The 12619-nt window shown below is 37.9% G+C and overlaps 1 protein-coding gene across 1 annotated transcript in view; it reads left to right on the top strand.

Annotated features, from left to right (window-relative positions):
* The window catches only part of SPON1 (spondin 1), a 195563-nt gene extending 183169 nt beyond the window's left edge, over positions 1 to 12394 (top strand). Inside the window, exons 8-16 of the mRNA XM_065683197.1 lie at positions 2257 to 2458; positions 3524 to 3664; positions 3997 to 4072; positions 4502 to 4684; positions 4993 to 5163; positions 5276 to 5443; positions 6374 to 6538; positions 7818 to 8081; positions 8382 to 12394. Coding sequence (XP_065539269.1) covers positions 2257 to 2458; positions 3524 to 3664; positions 3997 to 4072; positions 4502 to 4684; positions 4993 to 5163; positions 5276 to 5443; positions 6374 to 6538; positions 7818 to 8081; positions 8382 to 8545 — 1534 coding nt within the window. The 3' untranslated portion in view covers positions 8546 to 12394. The remainder of the gene's footprint in view (positions 1 to 2256; positions 2459 to 3523; positions 3665 to 3996; positions 4073 to 4501; positions 4685 to 4992; positions 5164 to 5275; positions 5444 to 6373; positions 6539 to 7817; positions 8082 to 8381) is intronic.
* The last annotated feature ends 225 nt before the right edge of the window (positions 12395 to 12619 follow it).

Genomic DNA, 12619 nt, shown 5'->3' with positions numbered 1-12619 from the left:
ATAAAGTAGCAAGAGTAACAAATACATTTTATGATAATATATAAATACTTCATTATTGTCTGAACAAGAGTGGAGGAAAAAAGAGAAAAAACGTGCCTCCATCCATCGCATTCCTTCACATTTCTGTTAAACAGCTACAGGATGAAATACAGTAAAATGGCCATAAAAGTACCTATTTGTCTTAAAGAAGGAGCAGAAGGTAGGTAATTTTTTTCAGAGTGCTCTGAAATTGGAAAATGATGCAAGCTGCAGATCTCCTGATATAATTTAACACATGCAAAGACTTGCAGGCGAAGCACATCTGAAGTGTTCCTTCACACAGTTTCAATATTGATAGAGGCTAATTTAACTACACAAGTATTTTTTATTCATACGAATAACACAATTAATATTTACTTTGCTAACAAAGTATTCAAAGCTTTTATTATATGTGCCTATCACAAGAATAACAGCTGAAAAAGTTTTCCATTCCTATGTGTCTAAAGTGATTTCCAACCCTCTGCTTTTAAATTGTATGACTGTATCTGCCTCTTTGCTTTTCCTGAGCACATGTGCACAGAGCAGTGAGCATCGTGTCACACAATACACACCAACTCAGTAGTATCAGCTCAGGTGCTGGATGCAGTAGTGAGAGCTCCACACAGCCTTTGCTTTTCCCCTGCAAGAGCTGACCCGCAACTCTTACCTGCATCTGCAATGCCCATATTAGATATATTCTTAATCTAAAGATCATGTATGCAAACACATTTCTTACTGTTTTGACTTCTGCTGTGTACTGCTTCAAGTACAAATTCCAATAGGGAATTCTTAGAAACCCATATAATGCAGTAAATCCTTTAGTTAATTGAAATCAGCTGACAGGCTTTTTAAGACTAATCACTGCTATGTACTTGACAAATATATCAGGATACTGTACTCACAGACTGAAGTTGATACCGTCATTCATTATTTATTACTTTACATTAGATAAGTTGTTCAATTGAACAACAAAAAAAAAAAAGTCATTGAGTCATTGGCTTCTCTTTCTGGGAAAGGCAGGATTAATGTCATCACTTTTAGAAACTGTTCTACTCGGAGTCCTTAATTCAAGGACTTTACGCAGTAAGAAACACTGGAACAGAAGTGGCCAGAACATTTCACCCATTAGCAAATGCCTGCTTTTTCATTTGCCTCTTGAGGATGAGCTAGGAAAACTTAATTTTTAGACATCTTACACTTAAAACTGTGGTAACTACTCAAAATCACGGTCTTTGGGCTGTTCAGTTTTCTAATATGCTGAGAATGCTATGAACTAGGAAAAATAGACCAATGAAATGCTACATTTTTACAGGGACTCAAGCATTTGGATGCTCAAAAAGCAGTGTGTTTTAGCATAAAACACAAAAAGAACCAGGCTTCAATTTGACTCTGTATTGGCTCAAGTCCTGTAACTGAAGAAAACCTGGGCTGACACCAACCAGACCAGTATTTGGAAGAGCAGAATTGCCAAAATCATATTTTAAATACTTCTGCATTTGTTGTTGCTCACCAGAAGGATGCCATGAAGTGGTCCAGCTTTTTATCTGAAAACAGGAACTTCCAGTTCAGGCCTGATTTTATTTTTCATCTGCAGAGGAATGGGATAGCTGCTTGTCAGCATTGCAGAGCACTTCATGATTCAGCAGGATTTGATTTCTTCCTAAGAGAACAGCTGACAAAGTCTGGATGAATAGGGGCTCTTTCACATACATTGGCAGAAACCTACGACAGTCTTGGCTGAACTCTCTAGGGCTGGCAGTGGCCATTAATCTCTCAGCTGAGCACTAAAACTCTGTTAATGAGTGCTTTCTTGCACACATACACAAGTAACACTTCCAAGCACTTTTGGCATCAGAATTTCTGTTCTCTTTTGGAGGTAAAAAAGTATTCCAGCAATCAAACCCTCACAGTATTTCTCTGCTATTTTACTTCAACTTTTTTAATTATTATTATTCTATGACTAAGACATAAGCTGCTGCTGCAGCAGCTCTTTATTGCTACATCTCTCTCACCCATTAAATTGTAAATCTCCTTGAACAATGTCAGAGCTGTTTCTCAGATGATACTTGGAGAATGAAACTAGACAGGGCTGAGCAGCTGTCTTCCCCCAACCCTGTTTCTCCATCTCTATGTACCAAACGGTGTTGTGCCAGTGTTCAGCATTTCCCAGTCTGAAGTACCAGTTTCATTTCCATCTAGCAACAAACGAATTCATGTCTTCCTGTGGCAAATTTGCAGGAGAGCTGCTCCCTCTGCTGAGTTTTCTGTCGATCGTCACCGGCACCTGATGTCCTTCCTCACCATGCTTGGCCCCAGTCCGGACTGGAACGTGGGTTTGTCTGCTGAAGACCTCTGTACCAAGGACTGTGGCTGGGTTCAGAAAGTCGTTCAGGATTTAATACCCTGGGATGCTGGCACAGACAGTGGCATTAGCTACGAGGTATTTGTAATATATTAAATACATTAAGTTTATCTTAATCAGTGAAGAATTAGAGCTATTTGATCCACAGTAATGCCATACATGCCTTTATACTACTCTTGTAAAAATTTTGTTCATAATTAATTAAAATTCATGTAGACAGATGCTACAACTACTGTCGGTTGTTGCATCTGAATTCCCTGAGCATTATTATTGATGGATAACATTACATTCACCTAGGATATTATTACATTCATCTACTTAATAAATGGATGACTTAGCCTGCTCAAAACTAAGTATCAAGGTGTCCAACCGCTTTGATACAGATCTGTGTGCCATCAGCAGCCATATCACCTTAAGTTTTCTACTGTTTCAACTCCAATGCCAACTGTTCTGTTTTGCACAGAAAACTTAACTGTTCCTTACAGTGACTGAAACTCTGAAATTCTCATCACTACAAGGCTCTAAAAATCGTACATTTTCTCTGTCTCCATCACTTTCTCAGTCTAGAAAAAGATTCACATCATCCTCAGGTAAAGTCCTGGTTTCGACCAAATGAGTTACATCACGTTCATGAACTGGTTAGGTCTCCATAGGTTCCAAGCATACCTACACTGTGAGTCTACAGACAGTACACAGTTGACAGTAGACAAGAACAGTCACATCCTCAAACACCACACAAACTCACTTTTCAGGTGACAGAAGATGGCTGGTTTTTTTCTTTCAGACCTGGTCTCCTTAGAACCTAAGAAATTTCTCCAGTTATAATACAACTCTGGAGCCATGCTGAATATATATTTTTTATTAATGTAGTTGTGTCTAACCACACAACAAGACTCACATCTTATTGTGAACCCAGCTTCAGGGTTGAACCCCGAAGTGTTAGAGAAGGGCTTCCTGACACACAAAAAAAAAAAAAAAAAAAAAAAAATCCAACACCTCACCATTAAGTACAACTGCACTGACTTCATCTTAGATTGGAATTTCCCAATTTTGCATTTTGGAGAAGTTTTAATTCCTGCAGATGAATTGTATTATTAATAACAATTATTTGTTTCTTTAACATTTTTTTCTTTTTGACTGCAGTCTCCTAACAAACCTACAGTGCCTCAAGAAAAGATCAGACCACTCACAAGCTTAGATCATCCCCAAAGTCCATTTTATGATCCAGAAGGAGGATCCATCAAGCTGGTAGCCAGAGTTGTCATTGAGAGAATTGCACGCAAGGTATAATACATATGTATAACATTCTTAAGCAAACAAAACACCTCACTTCATAAACCAAAAAAAACAATCCTCCCCCCACACCCCAAATCTACCCTCTTTAACCTACACCAAACAAAGGTTGTGGCAGAAAAGAACTAAAACTGTCTTAACATATTATTTCTCCTACTCGTGGTAATAACTGCATCTGCTTAATTGGGGATTTTTTTCAAGTATGCATAGGAATGAGAAGAGAAGAAAGTGCTGCAGATGCAGTAGTGCCTCACAGTACACTGGGTTAGCCCCCTCACTGCATACACATATAAGTTTCCTGTAACACGATAATTCCTTTGCAGGGGGAGCAGTGCAATATCGTACCTGATAACATCGATGATATTGTGGCAGATCTAGCACCAGAGGAAAAAGAAGAAGGTACATTTTAAATTAGTTTGTGCTGTACTAATTTACATTTTGTTCCATTTTCCACTGTCATTTTTTGGATAAAGTGCAAAACTGACTTAGGAGCAAAAGCCTTATTCAGTGCCAAAAAGTGATTTTGGTTTTCATCTTTTCTGGTATTTACAATTAGCTTTCTCTTATGCAGTAAAGGAACTGCATGCGTACCTGGAAGATGACAATAACAATGGAAGTGATAAAAGAGAGAAGCCTTTTGGGGTTTGAATTATTTTTTTTTAAATGAAAGTTGGCAATTAGTCTTGGAGGGTTGGGGGCTAAAATGGAGAAGACAGAATGCAAGAGGAAAGACTGTCCCCTATTAGCATCTAAAGTAATCACCAGTCAGGTAAAGAGAGCCAAATGGAAGACTATTTTTAATATTCACTGCCTTTTCTTACTTTTTAGATGATACCCCTGAGACCTGCATATATTCAAACTGGTCCCCATGGTCGGCTTGCAGCTCTTCTACCTGTGAAAAGGGCAAGAGGATGAGGCAGAGAATGCTTAAAGCTCAGCTGGACCTCAGTGTGCCCTGCCCAGATACCCAAGATTTTCAGCCATGCATGGGTCCAGGCTGCAGTGATGAAGGTAATAAAGGGAAAGAGTGGAGAACCTCTTGTAGGGTTTGCTCTTTCCTTAAAGTTCTTAAAGCTATTGGTTGCTGCAGTGTGACTTGGGTTATAGCAAAGAGGACTAATTGCCAAAGAATACAAACTGGATTTATCTTAGTTGGTGCACAAAGTACACAGAAGTAAAAACAAAAGGAGCAAAGTAAGCAATCAAGGAAGCACAGAATGTGAGAAGCAGCATAAAAGTGACATTGCACAAACAGGCAGCTACAGATTTATCAGCAATTCCATCAATATTAGCTATTGAAATGGTTCTCTGTGTTTTAGATGGTTCCACTTGCATGATGTCTGACTGGATTACATGGTCCCCCTGTAGTGTTTCCTGTGGAATGGGAACGCGATCTAGAGAGAGATATGTAAAACAATTCCCTGAAGATGGCTCTATGTGTAAAGTGCCTACTGAAGAGACTGAGAAATGTATTGTAAATGAGGAATGTTGTAAGTATTTTATTTAGCTTTGTAAAACCCAGCCAACAGCAGGAGTACTGCCCAAACCAAGTTTTTACATAAGCTCTACTAGTGAATGTTTTTATTTGTCCATTTTGAATAGCCCCTAGCAGCTGCCTTGTCACTGAATGGGGAGAGTGGGATGAATGCAGTGCTAGCTGTGGCACGGGGATGAAGAGACGACACAGAATGATCAAGATGACTCCTGCTGATGGATCCATGTGCAAGGCAGAAACTACAGAGGCAGAGAAATGCATGATGCCTGAATGCCGTAAGTGTCCATGAGTTTCTCTTCTCTGCTATAAAGATAGGCATAACTTCTGACATGTTCCTCTGTCACACAGATAATATACCCAAACAAGAAGCAATGCTGCTTTTTCTTGTTCTCAAAATTAGCTCCCCCAAGAAATGTGCATTAAGCACTAGTTTCACCAGCAGGATGAGAATGTTGAGAAAAAATATTCAGTAGTATCCTATTACTGTATTACCCAGACAGCAGTGTGCATATTAGCAAGCCATACCTAAGCAACTCTGATTTATGGATTATGAGTTATATTTAATCATAAGGCTATAATAAAACAATGCCCTCTCCTTTTAGCCCATGAACAGTTCAGAAATTGAAGTACTCCTTTCCTCTGGTCAGCCAGTCTCATTCTTACTGTGACTATTGAACTAGATGATCTTAAGGTCCTTTCCAACCCTAAGTATTCTATGATTCTATGATTCATATTGTTTAAATGTCAAGAAATGTTAAGATTTTCATGAAAGACAAAGAATTTTAAAAGATTTTTAGTAGACAAAATGTGAAATAATCACACTTTAGACTATATCAACTTGAGTTTCAGTCCGTCCACGTCAACAATACAGATTTTTTTATAGGAGTCATGATTGAAACATACCTTCTTAAACTATTTATTTCCCAGGAGCACTGGGATTCTGCAGATATAAATAGGCTATAGAGAAAGACAACAAAGAAAAGGTATTAATATGAGGCAAAGCTTTCAACTTAATACAGTGTTTTCTGAGCATCTATAGCAACATCATTCAGCTTATGATTCATTTTGTCCAAATGTATACAAACAAAGTATAACTGGCTGATGACAGATAAAGCAGTACATTTTTCACCTGTATTATTTTCAAAATGTGTAGCTTCATAATTTATGTACAATAAAAATTCATTACCTTTTTATTTTCGTATCAGATACCATCCCCTGTCTACTCTCGCCTTGGTCTGAATGGAGTGACTGCAGTGTAACATGTGGGAAGGGCATGCGAACCCGGCAAAGGATGCTGAAATCTGCTGCTGAGCTGGGAGACTGCAATGAGGAGCTAGAACAAGCAGAAAAGTGCATGCTGCCCGAATGCCGTAAGTGTGGGAAAGTGGAGAGAGAAGGTTAATTATGAATGGCAAAGTTTATGTGTCAAAACTCTATCACCAGTTTTTAGAATCACCTCTTAGGGAGGATAGCAAATATGGATTTTTATTTTTTTTTTATTAGTAGTACTATTATTATTAGTGTGGATTTTCATTTACTGAGAGCTAGAATATGACCATCATTTCAGCTTGCCTTACTGAACCTTATGCTGATGACCAATATTGCTTTGGGCGTACTGTTTCTGCATATTTATCACACTACAAACTTCAGGCAACAGTCTGTGCACTTCCCAATAGTAAATAAGTCAGAATTATAAAACCTCTCTTTTACTCAAATGCAGCGTGTGTTCTACAAAGGAAGGAAAGAAGAATTAAAAACATCTCTGTGGTTCTTTTAGCTCACACAAAGAGCACAAAAGAGGCTCGCTCCATCTTTGATACATCTCTGAATGGTATCATAGATTTTTTTATCTGATCTATGTATCCCTTTGCAACCAGGAATACGTATGAGCCACTGGATGCTGTGGAAACAGCTGCATTGATTCTTTTTTACCTTACTCTACTGAAATCTGCTCCCTTCTTGAGTGGTCCAAATTTCTAGTTGCTTTGCAGTCTTGTGAAGCGCCCAAGGCGCTCCTGAACAAGTAAGATATGATTGCTTTTAGTGTCCTGTTGCCAGCTGGTTTATGAGGCTTTATAAATGAATCACATTATTTTTACAGAAAGTATTAGTTAATTTGTTAATTCAGCTTTTCTTAAATTATGCGAAATATCATTTTCATTATTATTCACTAGGGCTGTAAGTTTTAAGTAGTGCTGAAAGATGAAAACTTTTGAAGCTATTAGCAAATCTTGCTTATTGCATAACGCTGCCAGTAAAGCAAGGCTTACACTTCAGAGGCTTACACTTCAGATTCTTTGTGAATATAACTCAATTTTTAACAACTTTTCATTATAAAACAGGCATACGGGTGAGAGAATTGAAGAAAGCACAGGGGAAGAATTATTTATACATTCTTGGTAATTTTAGTGATCTGCCAGCACCACTCTTGAAAAAGAAATTGAGGAAAGTGTCAAATAGTAATTCTGACTAGAAATGAACTCCAAAAATTTTGACGTGTAGCCTCACATCATCTGCTGAAAAGACTGGAGGCTTAAGCTGCTTTCCTGTGTTCAGGGTGCAAAAACTCATTAGGCACATCAGTGTGTTTCATCTTGACCTTATGTTTAGATCTCACAGCTTTCATGTAACATTTCTTATTCTTTACAGCCATTGACTGTGAACTAACAGAATGGTCCCAGTGGTCCGAATGCAATACCTCATGTGGAAAGGGCCATATGATTAGAACAAGAATGATTAAAATAGAACCACAGTTTGGAGGAACAGCATGCCCAGAAACTGTCCAACGTACAAAATGTCGAGTCAGGAAATGCCTGAGAGGCCCGGGTATGGAAAAAAGGCGCTGGAAAGAGGCCCGGGAGAAAAGGAGAAGTGAACAAGCAAAAAAAAATATAGATAGTGAGCAATATCCAGGTGAGTGTGAAACCATTTTTCAGTATGCTTACGTCTGTTTTTCTTTTCTGCATGACAGGAGTTTGTGAGCAGCTCCAGTTCATGCATTTCAGTCTAGGGAAAGCTTTGGCAACAAAGCAAAGCATTTCTCAGTGTTTGACAAATGCACCTTGAGTACACTTAACTGGGGTTTCTTGATTCCTACTGTAAGAACTAGGCTCTATGCTCTCTTCGATTCAAAAGCTGTAAGTGTGCACACTTACACTGAGATAAGTAGGTTAGACTGAAATACTAAAAACTTACTCAAATGACTTTTTTCAGTTTGTAGGCTGAAGCCATGGACTGCTTGGACAGAATGTTCTACACTCTGTGGAGGTGGAATTCAGGAACGCTACATGATGGTAAAGAAGAGGTCCAAAAGTACTCAGTTTACTAGCTGCAAAGACAAAAAGGAGCTAAGAGCATGTAATGTTCATCCTTGTTAACAAAACACAAGGCTTCCAAGAGATGCACTCTGAGCTAAATGGAAAGTCAACCTTGGTTTGGTTTTTAAAGCAACAACAACAAAAATATAAAGTGTATATTAGTTTTCATTTTTTTGCAGTGTGGTTTGCTTTTTAGTCTTGCTGGTGCAAGAAATATATTTTATAAATATTTCCTTACAGGTTTATGCTGAGAGTAAATCTTTGATACTCCAGCCAGCCCTTAATGCATAAAAATAGTAAGTCATTATGAGTTATTTAACTAAAATACAGACATATCTGTGAACATGGAATAGCCATATAGAAACATTACTTGTAAAGAGTAAAGACATGGGATGCATGCATATTAACATTACTAAGTTGAAGTGACATGTTTCATATGTGGGAGGATTTCTCTCTCAATTAGATTTTGAAAATCCAAAGCAGTGCCTATGTGATTCCATAACTATGCCAAGGAGTCATCTCAGTGATGCTGGTTCAATACTATTGAAGGTGCATGTTTATCATTTTACACTATTGGGTCAAGCTATAGTAATTATCCTGTATACTTTTCTTCACATGGATGCTATGGTCCACGCAAAATGGTCTTAGTTTCTTTAAATCTTAAAAAGGAAATAATTTGTGCAGCTCAATAATGGTGCCTGCCCACTACATAGTCACAGCCAAAACAGCACACACAGAAAACCTGTGAATGTCAGAATATATTTAGATTTCATATTCATATATTGGGTCTATCCACTGCCTCTCAAAATTGATACAGAACTACTAGAAATTGGTCCAAATACAGAGTTGCAACAGCTGTGTCATAGAAAGACTTCCACACGAGACACTAAAAATTAGATTCAGTTTCATCAGGATGTTAATCACAGGCAAAGAGAGAAAGAGGTTTATAAAATAATAAAAATATAACAAACAAATGGAAGGGAGCCTCTGAAATGAAATAATGTCAGCCTCTTAGCATATTATTTACACATTGACACAAGAATATATGTACAGCTGTCTCATTTATGTTTTTTTACTCAGAGTATAGGAGGCTCTAAAATTTACTACATTTGTGAGAATTTCTTATTTGTAGATATACCAGCCAGGATTAATGTCTTCCCTGACCACTTCAGTGATTAACAAACTGCCCGAGATTAGAAAATAACTCCTCAGCATTCTAATTGCTATTTCACACCATCTCTTGCAGAGTTTAGCTCTCATCCCCTACATGTAATCAGGTGTAGGACCAGCGAGACCTTGGGCTTCACTTGCTATTGGAATATAGCACTGTCCTATAAGTTTAACAGAATAACAACAAAGATGAATGGTGAAGGTGATGTGTTATCTTTTGGTCCAGGAAAGGCAGCATAAAGTCTATGTCTCTACATAAGTAATAACAATGCACTGAAAATAAAGACTGTTGATGTTGAACACTTAAAACAAGCTTGAGAGAAATGAATGGAGAAAAAGTTACTTTATAGTCTCTTTAAACCAGCCTTAAGTAATTTACTCACTTCCTTAACACTTGGTCACAATCCTGAGAACCTGGCACCCAGGTTTTAAGTGCCCACATTTGATGTGAACCACAACCCACTGAGGCTGTTCAACTGCACCATCAGTACCCTGGGAATCCTCTCATTACCTCCCTGTACCCAAGCGGGCTAGATGGGCTGGCTGCATGACACTGTAGGCTTTTCATCATCATTTCTTCACTGAACACTCCAAGGCCTGCTCAGAACTTCCACAGTTGTCACATCCCACTCCCTCAAGGTATTTTACTGCTCTTTTTTAGATCTGGAATGAAGGGAGAGCTGGGGAAATAATGAAACCAACCACAGTGTTAAGCCTCTCCTGCCACTGCCAAATGAAATGGCTTCAGGCCCATAGTGAACCAAACCAGGAGGGAAAAAATAATACAAGGTTTAATGATGAAACCAAACAGCTCCCCATTTTGCACAGCTTGGCTCATTTAATAATATAATTCAGATAGTTTACCTCCTTCTGCCTGTTGAAAATTTCTGCAGTTTATGTCTCTACAGCACTGTCATTACAGTGTAGCAGCAAGACTGTGCCTAGGTAATGACCTTACCTTGCGCATTACCCTTTTATGACTAAAAAAACAAAAAGTAATGCTCCAACAAAAAAACCCAGTGGAATGATACAGACACTGGAAGAGTGACCAGCTGAACATATTTCTGATGAAGAATCAGATGTTTGCATAGAAGGACTACAGTGATTCCTGCCAGGCACTCAGCCAGGGCAAACCTACATGTGCAGTCAAGACCATCACACCAGCTACCTTTGTGAGCTGCTCTTGCTGAGCCTGAAAGAAGCTGCGACAGTGTGGGTTTTGTACGCTTGGGTCTGTGAGAGCTTGGGGCAGGGGAAGCAAAGGAAAAAAGTGTCCTGAATGGAAAAAAAATTATGTGAGTTTATGGACTATATTTATCTCATCAACCCTTACCACTTGTTCAAGTTAATCTTGCAAAATCATGCCTGCTTCTGCAAATAATCAATTAAAAACAACACTGTATTTTCATTTTCATGTTTGTTCCATTTCATTAACCTATTTTGGTTTTTAATTACTCCCTTTGCCAAGACTACATAGTCCCAATACACCTTTAGGTATGTAGGAAATACACAACATCTTCCCAAACGTGCCACAAAATTGTGCATTAAAACAACTTGGCATCCCTTTCACTGTGGTCCTTACTAATTTGATTCTCTGTATATTTTTTGTTAGGAGGCTGCCCAGTGTGATTTCCAGTCATTTCTCTTAGGCTTATTAAAGTAATGAATGTTGGATTTTTCCCCTCCACACCTTGTTAATACATGCAATGACACTATAGATTGCACTGGCTCAGAAATGTATGATTGTTCCTGCTTGGGTTCAGCTTTTCACACAGTTTTCCTGTTGAAACATTTTACAAACCACTTGTCCTTCCCATAACTTGATACAATATTTAAGCTTGTTACATTTTGTAAAAAAACCACACAAATAAAAACAAATGAAGAAAAAAAAAATAGGTTGATTTTCTATTCAGAAAAGAAGCTCTGATACACAATCTCTAAAAGTATTGCATTGTCACTGTAAACTTTCTAGTAGTGTAATAGCCACTGATTATCGGTCAATAAAAATAAGAACTATTATCTCTCCTATCTTGCAAATAATCCTGCTGAACTGAAAAGCACAGATGTCATTTCAGTTTTGTAGACCTCAACAATCAGATCTTAGCATTGTGTGTACATTGTGGGGTTTTTAACCTAACATACAAACTGTAGAGGCTTTACACATAGTAAAAAGTAAAAGTTAGGGGCTTAACACCTGTACAGTAGGACTCTGTGTGCAGCATACGATTCGAACAACATTTTGTTTGTTTGCATTTTTAGATTTCCTTCCTTGTTTTTGTTTGCTGTGGAATTATGAAAAAGCTACCATGAACATTTCTTACCAAAGTCTTGTGTAGATGTTTTATAGCTGTCTGGCTAACACATTATTATTATTATTTTGGAATAAAGACATCTTTACTATGAATTTTATTCTTGTATGAGATTCTGTTCAATCAATATGACTATGTACATCAAAACCCCCATATGCTTATCAATATAAGCAGTCAAGTTATGTTCTTATTTACATTTCACTCTTGTTTCAATCTAACAGGATATCAGAAGTGAGCTGGGTTTCACTAGAGCCACTCATTCTTTCCTCTTGAAAGTGATTTGTATCATAGTTTTTGTCGGATAGTTTGTTGTTCTTTAGGAATCACCGAGTAACTTAGGATCATTACTCAAATTACCCTGTATAACTCTCCTGCGGGTTTTGTTGCTGTTGTTGATGGTTTTTAATAAAAGAGAAACTATTTAAAAGAACATATTTTAAAGCCTTGTGAATGGAAAAATAGTTAAAAAATGAGCTTTTGAACAGTCTGAGATTTTGTGAAACTTTCAACTGACTTTTTGTGCTACTAGTAGACTGTTTAGGCACACTGCAAGTGCAAGCATGTCACTGATAATTACACAGAAAAGTACAGACCAGTTTTTCCCCGCAAGGGGTCACAGAGCACCTAAATCAGCACAGTGACCATATGGCCTCTA

This window comes from Lathamus discolor, chromosome 6 (genome assembly GCF_037157495.1).
Source record: "Lathamus discolor isolate bLatDis1 chromosome 6, bLatDis1.hap1, whole genome shotgun sequence".
NCBI classification, from domain to species: domain Eukaryota; kingdom Metazoa; phylum Chordata; class Aves; order Psittaciformes; family Psittacidae; genus Lathamus; species Lathamus discolor.
Note: the sequence above shows the minus strand (reverse complement) of the source record. Positions and strands in the feature narration are given on the sequence as shown.